We start from the raw sequence: 13,789 nt of genomic DNA on the forward strand, positions 1-13,789 counted from the left end.
AGTGAACAAAGCTCACCCTTAATCCACTCCCACTCCCCAGTCATGCATATTTGAAAATGCGTTTTTGGTCACAGGAGTACTTGGTGCTGGAATAGGAATGAGCCGGCACAACTGCTATCAGAAAACTCTCAGACACTATGGATGATGATGCCACATCATGCTGTCCTTGAGGTGGCATAGGCAGTTCTGGCCATGTCCTGGGTGGAGTCCCAGGCTACTTCTTTCTCCTGGCAAGAGCATTGGCCTTGCTGACGCTGAGCACACCATTCTCCCTAGGGTGGACTCATGTTGTGGATGCACGAGAGAATTGTTCTGCTAATCAATTCAACTTAATTCAATCTCAACTTGTCTCAGCTCAAGTCAGCTTTGTTCAGCTCATCTAGATTCTGCTCAACTCAACTTTACTCAGCTTAATTCATCCATGCATCTAGGCTTCCAATAAGCATTTCTTACCTGTCAAAGTCTGCATTGAGTCTGGGAATCCAGCTGGGGTTGCTTCCACTAACCAACCCACCTCCCTGTTCTAATCTAAATGGTATCTGTGTATTGTGTAGAGAACACTGGACCTACAGCAGGACTGCCCTATGTTCTCAACTTAGCCCTGCCATTTACTTACTGCCTTGGACAATTTTCTTAATCTTTCTGAGCTACAGTTTTCTCATCGGTAATGCAGGAATAAAAATAATACCTCATTTGTGGAGGGTTTGTCAGAATTAAATTCATAGAACGCACTCACAAATGGTATCCATTAAATCCTCCCTCTCTAGACCTAAAGGAAAGACTAAGCAGACAAAAGAAAATGACCCAAAGCTCATCTGAACACCTCGAAAACAGGACAACTCACTAGAAAGGCATTTACTAGTGAACTACGGTGTGGTCCCATCCCCACCACCATAGTGCAGTCCCAAGTCTTGTCTCTGCTCTAGACTCTCCACGTTCCTAAAGGTCTCTTTTTGACAACTGCACTGAATTATTTTTGGGAAATTGCTTTGACATTTACCCAAGTTACTTTCTTTGCATCCCTGGGCTCAGCCTGACTCTTGATTTCATGTGCTCAGAATCAGTACCTGTGCATTTGAGTTCATCTTTGGCATTTCACTTGGTGGTATGCCAGTCCTTCATCATTAGCCCATTCCCTTACAAACTTGGAGAAGGAATGGAAAACAGAGGGAACAGAAAGAGTAGTGGCAACCTATTCAGTCCAGCAGTCCAGCAGAAGACTGGCAAAGGCACAATTAAGGACATCCTATAGATTGATAGCAGAGGAAAAAGAGACAAAATTTTTTAAATGAGCAGCAGGACATCCAAGAAAGTGAAGCCACATCAGGGTGGGTTCCCCCAAGCACAGACATACACTCTTGCCTTCCCAACATAGACCACCATGTCATTAAACATCACACAGCATCAGTGCCAACTGTGATCTGAAAACAGGTGGGCATCTGAGTCACAGGATGCCCAGTGTTCTGTATTCTTGGGTCCTTAAACTTAGGAAGGCTTTGCCTTGATCATTCGTTGTTTCCTACTTGTTGCTAAAATCAGAACCAGGTTTCTCATCTAAAAGAATGCCTTTAATTCAGATGCTGCAGGCTTATCTCACATGAATATCCTCTTCCCTTAGGTGTTCGATGGTCTCAGATGCAGAAACAGAAAGCATTTTCATGGAACCCATTCACCTCTCCTCAGCCATTGCAGCCAAACAGATCATCAATGAAGGTAATGCAATCAAAAGCTGGGTGGAAGCAAAGTCCAGTGGTCATCTGGAGACCCTTAGAGGGGGGCCATTGGAAGATGTCAATGTGCCTCTCAGGTGCTGCCCATTACGTTAGGAAGAGCAGATCTGCAGAAGGTAGTTCTGCCAACTCCACCTCCTCAACTTTGATAGGAAGGAAGTGGAAATAATTATACATCAGCATGAACAGGGACAACCAGAGAGTCAGCACTAATCTGTTCCTAGGGCCTCCTGCTCAATTTTTGGTTACGTCAGGGGTCCTGAGGTGGCTTATGGCAGAGGCACAGACCTAAGAGCCCAAGAAATGGCCAGAAGCATCCAGAGGGTTCTCTTCCAAGGGAGCCCAGACTTAGACCTGCACTTCCACCAGTGCTTAAAGATGCTTCAAACTGAAGGGTGCATGGGAAGGAGGGAAAAGCTTGGGTGGGGAGCACCCAATATTAAATATGTTCATATTTACACAGTAAAATTTTGAAGCAGACAACATATTATTGTATTTCATTCAAAGATACTTATCTAGATTAGATGGATTTTTTTTCTAATCAATTTCAGGTAAATAATCTTTTGCAATTTCTTTCTTCCCCTTTCTTCTCCCTTCTCCCTGGGTAGCCTCACAACTCTGGTGAGATGGGGTGGAGTGGGATAAGGTGCACACTGATGAAGCAAGGCCCAGCTGGCCTTTGGACTTAATCTTGCAACCACCGCTGGTGGCCACAATCCTTTCCTTGGTCTTTCATTATGAGAATCACATGCTACTCTTTGTCCATTCTCACTCTGGTCCCTTCTTTGTCCCCTGACCCATTTGGGTCTCCACCAGGATCTCTAGAGGACGTCTGGACCTCTTGCACACTTCACATAGAACCAGAAATTTGACTTGCTGTTGCTGACTGTTCTGGGCATTCTAGGAGGCCCCATCTTCTCAAAGACTCATCTGCTTCGGGAGATTTTTTTTTTCTTTTTCTTCCATACCTAGGGTCTCTGTTATCTTGCTCCAAGATATCTTATCCCAAGATATCTTGCCCCCAAACCCAGGCAGTGTCTTCACCCTGGTCCAGTTCTCTCTGAATTGCTCCTAGTGCCACCATAGCTCTGGAAAGTCTTTTCTTCCTCTTTTGTGGTTGGAAGTTTCCCTAACCTTCCATTCTGCATCATCTCTGCTTTGTGCTTCATTCTATGGATCATTTTCCAGGCTTTGGTTCTTGATAAGTAAAAGTCCAGCTTTAGGAATTGTGGGGAGAAAAAAAATAAAAAAACTTTTTCTCTCTTTGAAAGCTTCACTTTCAAGTCTATAGAATGCTATGGACATTCAGTCTAGTTTGAAACCAAAAGATGTGCAATGCCTCTTTTTATCCTGGCTCTTTATTCTTCCCTTCTCTGGGGGCATCAAATCTAAGTTTCATTAGCCTTAGTGGCTGAAGGGCTGTAGGGGGAGAAAAAACAATATATTAGAGAGAAAGGAAAATGTATCAGGTGATATTTCAAAACACCGCCATGCTCACTGGTGATCACAGGGGTAAAAATGTGTGTTGAAAACCTTCTGCTTTCATGAAAGTCTGCATATGCCACACATCCGAGAGTGTAGGGGAGAAATGTGTGGGCTTTACTCTCTGCTGAAGAAATGTCAGGTAATAGAAAGAAATTGATGCAGGGAGGGAGGCAAACTCTACAGAGGCTGAAGTGTGAACCAGAGACCTAGGGAAAGCAGGAGTTGCCATCAGGGGTGAAGGGCTGGGACATTTGTTTTTAAATTGAAAAGAAAAGAAATGGAAACAACACCTGCTAGATAAATAGCCGAGGAAGACAATACTGTGTATTTTAATGAGGTGTCAGGAGTCCCATTTTTTATATGTAGTAAGGGAAAGACATCTAAGTAGACAACGGAAGGAGAGGGGGCTGCATTTGCTATGAAAGACCCCAGGAGAGCCAGGGGAGAAAACTGCATGGTGGAGAAAATAGGAACACTTCATCTATTTTTAAACAAAATAGAGCTCTGGGATTGCAGGAGTTTTCTTCTTTCTGCGTTTGAAATGAAGATCAGAGAACGTTTAGAGCTGAGCCCTGATGTAGGGACGTGGGGGCCCCTCAGGGGGGTTAGAGGAGGGAAGAGAGGAGGGAAATGAAATCCTGAGCCCCAGGCAGAACCCAAGGCTCTCAGGATTTGCAGTCCATGAGCAGCAAGCCCTGCTTAGACTCCTGGGAGGAGCAGATTCCATGAGGGGCTGGGCCAAGTCTACCCTCCAAATGTGGCTGGACTCTCTCTGCAGCCCCCACCCAGAGACTGCCCATCAGGGAAAGAGATGGTGCCAGCAAGAGGCTATGGGGAACACAGAGGACACATCTTTCCAGCTTCTTTTCTCTCTCTCTCTCTCTCTGTTCAGTATTTTTGGCTACCACATGAGAGGAACGATTTTGTTTTTCTTATTTTTGTCTAACTTAAAGAAAGAAAACATCTTACATTTCCCCAAATTTGATAAACTGTGAGCAAATATATTATTAGAAGAAGATAAAGATTCACCCCAGATGTGAGTGAGTTGGGATTTGAGTTCATTTGGAGTTTGAACTTTTCGGACCTGTTGTCAGAAAGGCCCTGAGTCACGTTTTGAGATTAGAATGAGAGCTCATGGCCAATCTTTGCCACCTATCTGTGGGCTGGGAGGCTGAGAATCATAGGTCCTTACATTGTAGTAGGGGGAAGGAGACAATACAAGAAATAAATCAGTAAATTAGATGTATATTAGAAGGTAATATTGCATAAATCACTGCTAAAAGTTTTACTTTTCCCAGGGTTATTTGCAATCCATATGTAAAAGAGTCAAACTAACAGAGTGAATTATACTATGAATGAACGCCATTCACTCATTTGGTAAATACTCCTACCTTTTTTCTTTTTCTTTTTTTTTTTTTTTTTGAGACAGAGTCGTTCGTTCTTTTTGACCAGGCTGGAATGCAATGGCGCGCTCTCAGCTCACTGCAACCTTCACTTCCCAGGTTCAAGTGATTCTCCTGCCTCAGCCTCCCAAGTAGCTGGGATTACAGGCGCTCACCACCACGCTTGGCTAATTTTGTATTTTTTGTAGAGGCAGTGTTTCACCATGTTGGCCAGGTTGGTCTTGAACTCCTGACCTCAGGTCATCCGCCCACCTCAGCCTCCCAAAGTGCTGGGGTTACAGACGTGAGCCACTGCGCCTGGCCGGTAAATACTTCTGAGCATCCACTTTGTACTGGGCACTGTGGGAATTATTAAGTACGAATCAAAGTACACCTAGTACTTAAGGAACTTGGTCTAAAAAATTATTGACCAGCTTCTGAGAAGCATGGGAGGGAGTAAAAGAAATTGGATCCCCTTTACCCACATCTATACAGTCCTCTTGCTGACCCTGATTACAAGTGTCTGGGCCAGTGCAGCAGGTACCCTGGGCCCAATTAAAATCCTTCCTGGGAGATCCTGCTGGCATTCAGTTCACGGCCAAAATCTTGGCAGCGAACTGGCCAAGAGCATGTTCCCCCCAGGAACAAGGAAGGCCATGATATTCCTAACTCTCTGATGAGAATGCTGCCTGTCTCCTCTAGAACTCAAGCCACGGGGGGTCAGAGCAGACGCAGAGTGTCCAGGCATGCTGGAGTCTGCTGAACAGCTGCTGGTGGAGGACCTGTACAACCGCGTCAGGGAGAAGATGGACGACACCAGCCTCTATAATACGCCCTGCGTCCTGGACCTACAGCGGGCTCTGGTTCAGGATCGCCAAGAGGCTCCCTGGAATGAGGTGGATGAGGTCTGGCCCAATGTCTTCATAGCTGAGAAGTGAGTCTGACTGCTCTTCATGACCCTTTGTCCTACCCCTCTGGTTAGTGCCTGAGACAGACGAAACTCCCCCAACTTTCACCAAAGGCACCCATAGGTCCATCCAGCACAATGAGGCTGCCTAGCCACTTACCCTGCCCCAGTCCAGAGAAAGGCCCCTTCAGTCACCTGCATTCAGAGGTCTCCAGGCAAGATGCCGCCATGACTGCTTATCCTTTGCCCTCTTGCCAGGACTCTCTTGTCCCTCAAGAAGGCCTTCTCTGGGCCTCCTTTCCTGCCACAGAGTCTTGCCAACTTCACCATCTCATGACATCTGTAGCTACCACAGAACCGGACACTAGGAGCCATTGATAATAATATTGACATGCATATGTAATTACCAACGTAGGAAAACGTTCACAATACAGTAAGAAAGAATTAGATTACAAGAGAAGACATGTAAGTAAGTGTGCTGCTAATTGAGCAATAGATGTGTGTGTATGTGCGTGCATGTTTTTGTATAGACAACAGTTAGAAGGAAATGTGAGAAAATGATAACAATGTTTCTCTCTGGGAGGTGTTTTTACAAGTGGTTTTTATTTTCTCTTTAGATTTCCTTTGACTTGTACAGGTTTCCTAAAGTAGACATTGTTTTTATAATCCAAAAACTATTATTTTCTAAAAGTTTATCGGGGCTTCCAGAACAAAAACAACTCACTCACATCCTATTTCTTTAGGATGCCAGTGCATAATTGCTACCACCAGGTTAATTAGTGAAACAAATATTTTGCTGATTCATCAAATACTTAATGAGATGTTTTCCCAATGTAATTATCTGGATATCCAGAAGCAAAGGAGGAAATTTGGCCTCAGGGGAGGGAATAGGGAAAACAGCATTGGACAGTGGGTCTCATCTTCACCAAGGAGTCATCCGTTGCCTAGAACTTGATCCTCAGCGCTGGGCACCAAATCCTACGTGATCTTTAGATAGATCTTCAGATCCAGGAGCATTCATCTCGTGGTCTCTAAGAACCCAGCCATCGCCAGGTATCCTTAGCTAAAAGCGTTTGGTCCTTCTCGGACAACCTGTCCTCAGGGCCTCTTCAAACGAAGCTACACTTATACAGCTACAGCAAAAAGTGCTCTGAACTAGAAATCTAAAACACTAGTTCTTGTTGTCTTTTACTCCTTTCACACTCTTGGGAAGTTATAAGAGCTCTCAGATTGAGTTTTATAATCTTCAAATGGGAATAAAACTAGTGTCCCTGTCTACTTCTTAAATTTATTGTTAGGATAACATGAACTAATGCATGTGAAAGGATTTTGACAGTTATAAGCATGCCATATCAATGCAGAATACACTTAATTTTATTATTTGTGCCTGCCACTTTTGTGCCTTGATGAATGTCCATTCCCAAGGCATGAGGTTTTAAACTACAAGTCTCTGGATCATTCAAATGTTTCCTTTCACGTCACTTTGTTGGCCTCTTCATCTCGTCCTTCCTTGCCTAACTCCCTGTCTTTTCTCCCTTTTGCTGAGGCCAAGCCATCAACTCTTTCTATAATGGTATTTGCAGTGATCCCCAGACAACCAGGGCAGAAAAGGAGGTACTTGCCCAGCTGCGGCCCCAGACCGGCTGAGGCAGGCTCGCCATGGCAGTGGTGACACACCTTTCTAGTTCCGACTCTGGCAAACAGGTCCCTGCCTCTTCCCCCAGGAGTGTGGCTGTGAACAAGGGGAGGCTGAAGAGGCTGGGAATCACCCACATTCTGAATGCTGCGCATGGCACTGGCGTTTACACTGGCCCCGAATTCTACACTGGCCTGGAGATCCAGTACCTGGGTGTGGAGGTGGATGATTTTCCTGAGGTGGACATTTCCCAGCATTTCCGGAAGGCGGCTGAGTTCCTCGATGAGGCGCTGCTCACTTACAGAGGTGAGAGGGGTCTGCCTGCTCCAGGCTGCTGGAATTCCACAGCGGGAAGAGCAACGTGGGGAATGTTAAGAAAACCTGATTAGTTGGCGTGTCTGGAGGGTATCTGTCTTAAGAACACCGTTTTCTCTAAGAAAAGGAGAAAAGACAGGATAATCATTCATCCAGTAAATAATTACTGAGTGCCTAGCATGTACCAAGTACCATTCTAGGCACTGTGGTGAAAGATACAGGCAACGCTTCCAGCCTTTGACTCTTACACTGTAAAAGGGGACAGAAAATGAAAAAAAGAGAGAAAAATGTCAGATGGTGATAAGCGTCAGGCAGAGACTAGCTAGGACAATGTGCTAGAGCGACCGACTAGCTCCTTGGAGAGCATGGTGGAGGAGGCCTTCTGACAATGGGACATTTAAGCCAAGTGACAAAGAGCTAGCCATGGGAAAACTGGAAGAAGAGCATTCCTGCGGAAGAGAACTAGTAGTGCAAAGATCCAAAGGTGGAAAGCTTGGTGTGTTCAGGAATCAAAGGCCAGTGTGGATGAGCATGGTGGATGAAGATTGGAGTGGCAGGGCCTCCCCACCCCATCAAACAGGAAGCTAAAAGCCAGGGTAAGAAATTGGAGCAGCACCTTGATCTGATTTATGTTTTAGAAAACTCCCTCCCTCCACCTTGAAGAACAGACCGAGTTGGAAAAGTAGAGAGTAGTGCTTTATATGCTTTCATAGAGAGGGGCTGCTATTGCTATATCCAAGTGAAAGGCGACATGAGACTAGTCTACAGAGGTCACAGACCTCAGGGAGGAGGGGTAGAGCCCATGCAATGGGGCCGACAGCCTGACTGGGAAGAGTTCAGAATTTGGTGTCCAGAAACCTGGGTTTGAGTCCAGGATTTGCTACACTGTATATACAATGTGACCTTGGGCCATTTCCTTTAGCCCTGGGAACTACAGTTTCCTTATACAGAGAACAAAGACAAAAATATCAAATCCTAAAGTTGCTGTGAGGAATAACGTTTTAAAAATGCATATAAAGTAACTCCCTTGGGACAACACTTGGCACAATAAATGCTTTAAAAATTATAGCCATTGCTATAATAATTTTGTTAATAATTTCCTGGAAAGGGCATTTCCTGTCACCACCAATGGCCAGGTTAGGTAACTTCTAATGGAAATTACAAGCACACATATTTTCTTTTTTTATTATTTTTACTTTTTATTTTTAGAGACAGGATGCAGCTCTGTTGCCCAGGCTGCTGGAGTGCTCACTATAGCCCTGACCTCCTGGGCTCAAGTGATCCTCCCACCTCGGCCTCCCAAAGTGCTGAGATTACAGGAGTGAGCCACCATGCCTGGCCAAATACACATATTTGATATATGTGTGTGTATGTGTGTGTGTAAATTTTATATATAGAGAGAGAGGTATGTATATGTATACACATATACATATATACACACATATATACATACACACACGTATAAACAGTTTTCAGTTTTCTCCTCTTTTCAATGCTTAAAAACTCCTTTTTTTTTTTTTTTTTTTTTTGAGGCGGAGTCTCACGCTTGTCACCCGGTCTGGAGTGCAATGGTGCCATCTACGGATCACTGCAACCTCCGTCTCCTGGGTTCAAGCGAGTCTTCTGCCTTAGCATCCCGAGTAGCTGGGATTACAGACGCCCGCTACCACGCCCAGCTAATTTTTGTATTTGTAGTAGAGACGGGATTTCGACATGTTGGCCAGAGTGGTCTCGAACTCGCAACCTCAGGTGATCCGCCCGCCTCGGCCTCAAAAAGTGCTGGGATTACAATAAGCCACCGCGCCCGGCCGAAAAAACTCCATCTTTTTAAAATGTAGGACGTTTGACCAATGTGGGATTGAAAGGGTCTGTCGGTCGTCTGCGGCCTGGAGAGTGTGTCCCACCTCGCTCGGTGGCCCTGGCGCGCACCGGCCGACCTCGAGGCGGAGCTCCAGCATGTGGACACGGCCACGAGCCGGCGGTCCCCAGCAGCATCCCAGGGCGGATAAGACCGATCCCAGAATGTGGAACGCATCGCAGAAGCTATAGCCAGCGTTGGGGATGGAGGGAAGAAGAACGCGCCCAAACGCGGAGGCGGAGTCGGTGCCAGGAGCCGCGCGGGCTCAGCAGGAAGTTTCCTGTCGCGGGTGCAACCCAGGCGCGGCCTTCCCTGCAGCATACCCAAGGCGGGCTGGGTCATGCTGGCCAGGAGCCAGCTTGTCAGCTACACCCGGCCCGAGAGCGTAGGTCTGAGAGCAGGGTGTCCAGATCCCTTGCAGGGGCCAGTGTGCCCTGCGAGCATCTCCTCCCTATTCAGCCTCACTCTCCCGGCCAGGCAGCGAAAGGCCCTTATTGTTGCTGTGCTTGTTGCTTTTGTGGGTCGTTCCTACTCCACCGCAGAGAGGTCGTGGCATCCCTATAATTACTCCCTGAGCCTTAGGTCCTGTGGTTTCCTCTACTCTAGGATGCTTGGGAGTCAGTTCTCCAGAACAGCGAAAGAAACACCTGGCGCCGGCGTTTTACGTGATAATCACAAAGAGCCTATAAGGGGGTGTTGTTATTTACATTGTACACACTGGGAAGTTGAGATCCATGGAAGATTAAGTGGTGACTTTGTATGGTGCACGGTGTAATAATCAAGATTCTCTTTGTTGCTAGTGTGTGGAAACCATCTCAAACTCCTTTACAAGCAGCAAAGGCATTAATTCTGAAGATGCAGGAAAGAAGCCAAAGACAGGAGCCTGGCACGCGGGGCAGGCCTGGAACAAGGACTGGACAATCTCAGGACTCTTGGCTTCTCTCTTCTTTCTCTCTCTACTTCAGATAGCAAATGGCCATCCACAGGCCTGACATCAAACTAGCTAATTTCCTGCCTCAGTCCCATTTCCAAATTTCCTGGAGAATTTGTCAGATACTGGTCCTTTTGTGTACCCTGAGTTCCATCAACAGTGGCAAGCGGGGTGGCTTCTGGGCAAATACAGGTGTGGAGAGGGGTACGTTCTGAGGAAAGAGGGAATTTTGAATTGGGAGAGTATAGTACAATTGCCTGCCATATAAAGGCATACTGAGAGTGTAGAGAATTCAAATCCAGTCTTGCTCAAGTCTGATGCTCTTCCCCAGTAGCTGTACTCTTCAAAAAAAAAAAAAAATTTTTTTTTGAAGGTCCTTTTTTTGAGTCTCACTCTGTCACCCAGGATGGAGTGCAGTAATGTGATCTTGGCTCACTACCTCCGCCTCCCAGACTCAAGGGTTCTCATGCCTCAGCCTCCTGATCAGCGGCAATTGCAGGCACGTGCCACTACTGCTCAGCTAATTTTTGTATTTTTAGTATTGACAAGGGAACCATGTTGGCCATGCCAGTCTCAAACTCCTGACTTCAAGTGATCCACCACCTCGGCCTTCCATGGTGCTGGGATTACAGGTGTGAGCCACCATGCCCGGCTTGTACTTTTCAAATTTTAAAAACAGGGACTCTTCACAATCAGCCCTGCTGGTAATCAAAATGGTAACTCTGCAAATTAGAAAAACGCTACCTTCCTCAAACCATTTTACTGTTGGAAAATTTTCACCATAACCCAAGTATATTTTGATATTTTCATTTCGATGTGAAGAGTCCCCCTAGAGTTGTGCAGAGAAGAATCTATATAGCATCAGCCTACCTCTAACAGAGAAGACAGAAAATCCTGTTGCTGCTCTGGGTGAAGTGGGTAAAGATCCCTGAGTCTCACCCACCCAGTCTCTCTCTTGTCCTTCTGGCTGCCCTTGAGGCTACTCAGAGGAGTCCCAGTGTGCTAGGAACACAGCAGGAAAGACGTGACCCCCCAACCTGGTCTCCACCAGACTGAGTCTAAGTAGTATTTGATGCCCCTGTGAAGAAGACTGGCTGGTCGTGTCCTGAAGGGTCCTGAAGTAAGCTGGTCTGGTGATTCCACCTCCAAAGAAAACCAGTGAGACTTTGAGACTCGTCACAGTATATGGTAGCCTGGTCAGATGGTGAAGGGGAGGTCCTTGTAAGGGACAGCTAAGCCCTGAGCTGAGGGTGAGAGGAGAAAAAAGACAAGTGCTTCTGTAGATGCTCCTTATAAGGCTTTTGCTTGTTTTTTTGTTTGTTTATTCATTTTGTTTTGTTTTGGAGACAGAGTCTCACTCTGTTGCCCAGGCTGGAGTGGAGTGGTGCGATCTCAGCTCACTGCAGCCTTTGCCTCCTGGGTTTAAGTGATACTCCTGCCTCAGCCTCCCGAATAGCTGGAATTACAGGCACGCACCACCACGTCCAGCTAATTTTTGTACTTTTAATAGAGACAGGGTTTTGCCATGTTGGCCAGGCTGGTCTTGAACTCCTGGCCTCAAGTGATCCACCCACCTCGGCCTCCCAAAGTGCTGGGATTACAGATGTGAGCCACCGCACCCTTATTTGTTTCTTTTTGAGACAGGGTCTCATTCTGTTGCCTGAGCTGGAATGCAGTGGGACAATCACCACTCACTGCAGTCTCAACCTCCTGGGCTCACGTGATCCTCCCACCTCAGCCTCCCAGTAGCTGAGACTACAGGCGCTTGCCATGGTTTTTTGTTTTTGTTTTTCAGAGATGAGGTTTCGCTATGTTGCCAGGCCGGTCTCAAACTCCTGGCCTCAAGCGATCCTCCAACTTGTCCTCCCAAAGTGCTGGGATTACACACATGAGCCACCACGCCCTGGCCTGTGGCTTTGACTCTGCTGATTTACCTCCCTCTAGTGGCTGCTGGCTCTTGGCAGTAACACCTTTCATCATTACTGGGCCTCAAGTCCCCTGAATTTTCTGTCTCTGACCTCCTGTGTGACAAAGACATGACCTTAACTGCTGCAAAGATATAATAATAAGTCACCTCCCATCTCATATTGTTAGAGAGGATTTTTAACTGATTTAGCAAACATCCCCAAAGACTGTTGGCAAGTTAGATTGATGAGAGCAGGGAGAAGGTCTCCAGTGGTCCCAGTCTGCATTTTAAACAGCTATTATGATGAAGGCATAGGAGGCATATTTGTCCCGTTCATGAAGGATGCAAAGCCGAAAGGGAGGCTAGAAGCAGATAACTGATCTGTTGAACCCACCAAAAGATGTTAGTAGGAATTTGTGAAATTATCCTTAAGTTTAAAAATGACTGCACATTAAAAGGAACATGACTTAATTGCAATTTTTAAAAACTGTTTTACAAGTTTCAGTTGATGGATGTAAAAGATAACTTGAGTTCACTGTGTGGCATATCTACCCATATTGCAAGCTTATATGGCATCAGTAAAGCCCCAGTGACCCAAACAAGGGTGGGGAAGGGCCCACTCTACTCTGTGTGAGTGAGTCAGTCCAAACCTGAAATATCTTGCTCCATCCTGAATACAAACTCCTAAAAAAAAAAAAAAAAAAAAAAAAAAAAAATCCTGATAAATTCAAGTTTTGACCTGGAGGAAAGTAGCTAGAATAGTAAGAGAACATGAGAAGACGTTCAAATAATGTTTGAAGGACTCAAAATAGCCAGAAAAAGATTTTATATATATATAAAATATATATATGGAAGAATATGATATATATATCATATATATGATATACATGGAAGAATATTATATATGAATATGACTATGATATATGATTATGAATATGAATATGATATGGATATGATATGAATATGAATATGATATATGGATATGATATGAATATGAATATGATATATGGAAGAATATGATATATATATGGAAGAATATGATAGCAATCTTCTTAAGGATTTTTGTATAAAAGCCCTGTTTCATACAATGTATTCATTGTTGACTTTATAATGTCAGAGCAGGAATATTAGATGCTTGTTACAGAAATTTATACTTTTCCCTAACATATGAAAGAAATTTTGAAGCACTAGAGTGATCCAAAAATGCAGTGAGTTGTGTCTATGTGCCCATGTGAGCTAATGAACTCCCCGTCACTGGAAGCACTCAGCAGTGGCTGGATGACAGGTATGACAGGTGATCCAGCATCAGGGATGTTGTAAAGGGAATTCTCAAGTTTAGGATGTGACTTATGATGCTTCCCAACACGAGATTCTATTTCTCTGTGATTCATTTATCTTAGCCTCTAATTCCTTTTCTGCTTTATCACCCTTCCCCCTGTTCTTCTATTTCTCCTCCTTCTGATGCTCAGTTTGTGAGAAGAAAGTAGAAATGCAATCCAGTGTTTATAATACAGGGCCAGTGGGGACTGTGGTGTCATACAGATGTGGTGACCCCATCTGTAATATGGGGTCAGTGATGCTGAGCCCTCCTGTGTCTTGAGCCGCGATGAACTTCAGAGGCAAAGTAAACACCTTAAGT

The 13,789-nt window shown here is 45.3% G+C and overlaps 1 protein-coding gene across 4 annotated transcripts in view; it reads left to right on the top strand.

The window, feature by feature from the left end:
* Positions 1-13,789, top strand: part of STYXL2 (serine/threonine/tyrosine interacting like 2) — a 38,844-nt gene that overhangs the window by 21,607 nt on the left and 3,448 nt on the right. For 3 of the 4 annotated variants that reach the window (XM_005539867.5, XM_065520392.2, XM_005539866.5), the window contains exons 3-5: positions 1,619-1,713; positions 5,300-5,531; positions 7,229-7,446. In XM_005539867.5, the coding sequence (XP_005539924.3) occupies positions 1,619-1,713; positions 5,300-5,531; positions 7,229-7,446 (545 nt within the window). The remainder of the gene's footprint in view (positions 1-1,618; positions 1,714-5,299; positions 5,532-7,228; positions 7,447-13,789) is intronic. The other variant, XM_074003325.1, reaches the window with a different exon arrangement.

This window comes from Macaca fascicularis, chromosome 1 (assembly GCF_037993035.2).
Source record: "Macaca fascicularis isolate 582-1 chromosome 1, T2T-MFA8v1.1".
NCBI classification, from domain to species: Eukaryota; Metazoa; Chordata; class Mammalia; order Primates; family Cercopithecidae; genus Macaca; species Macaca fascicularis.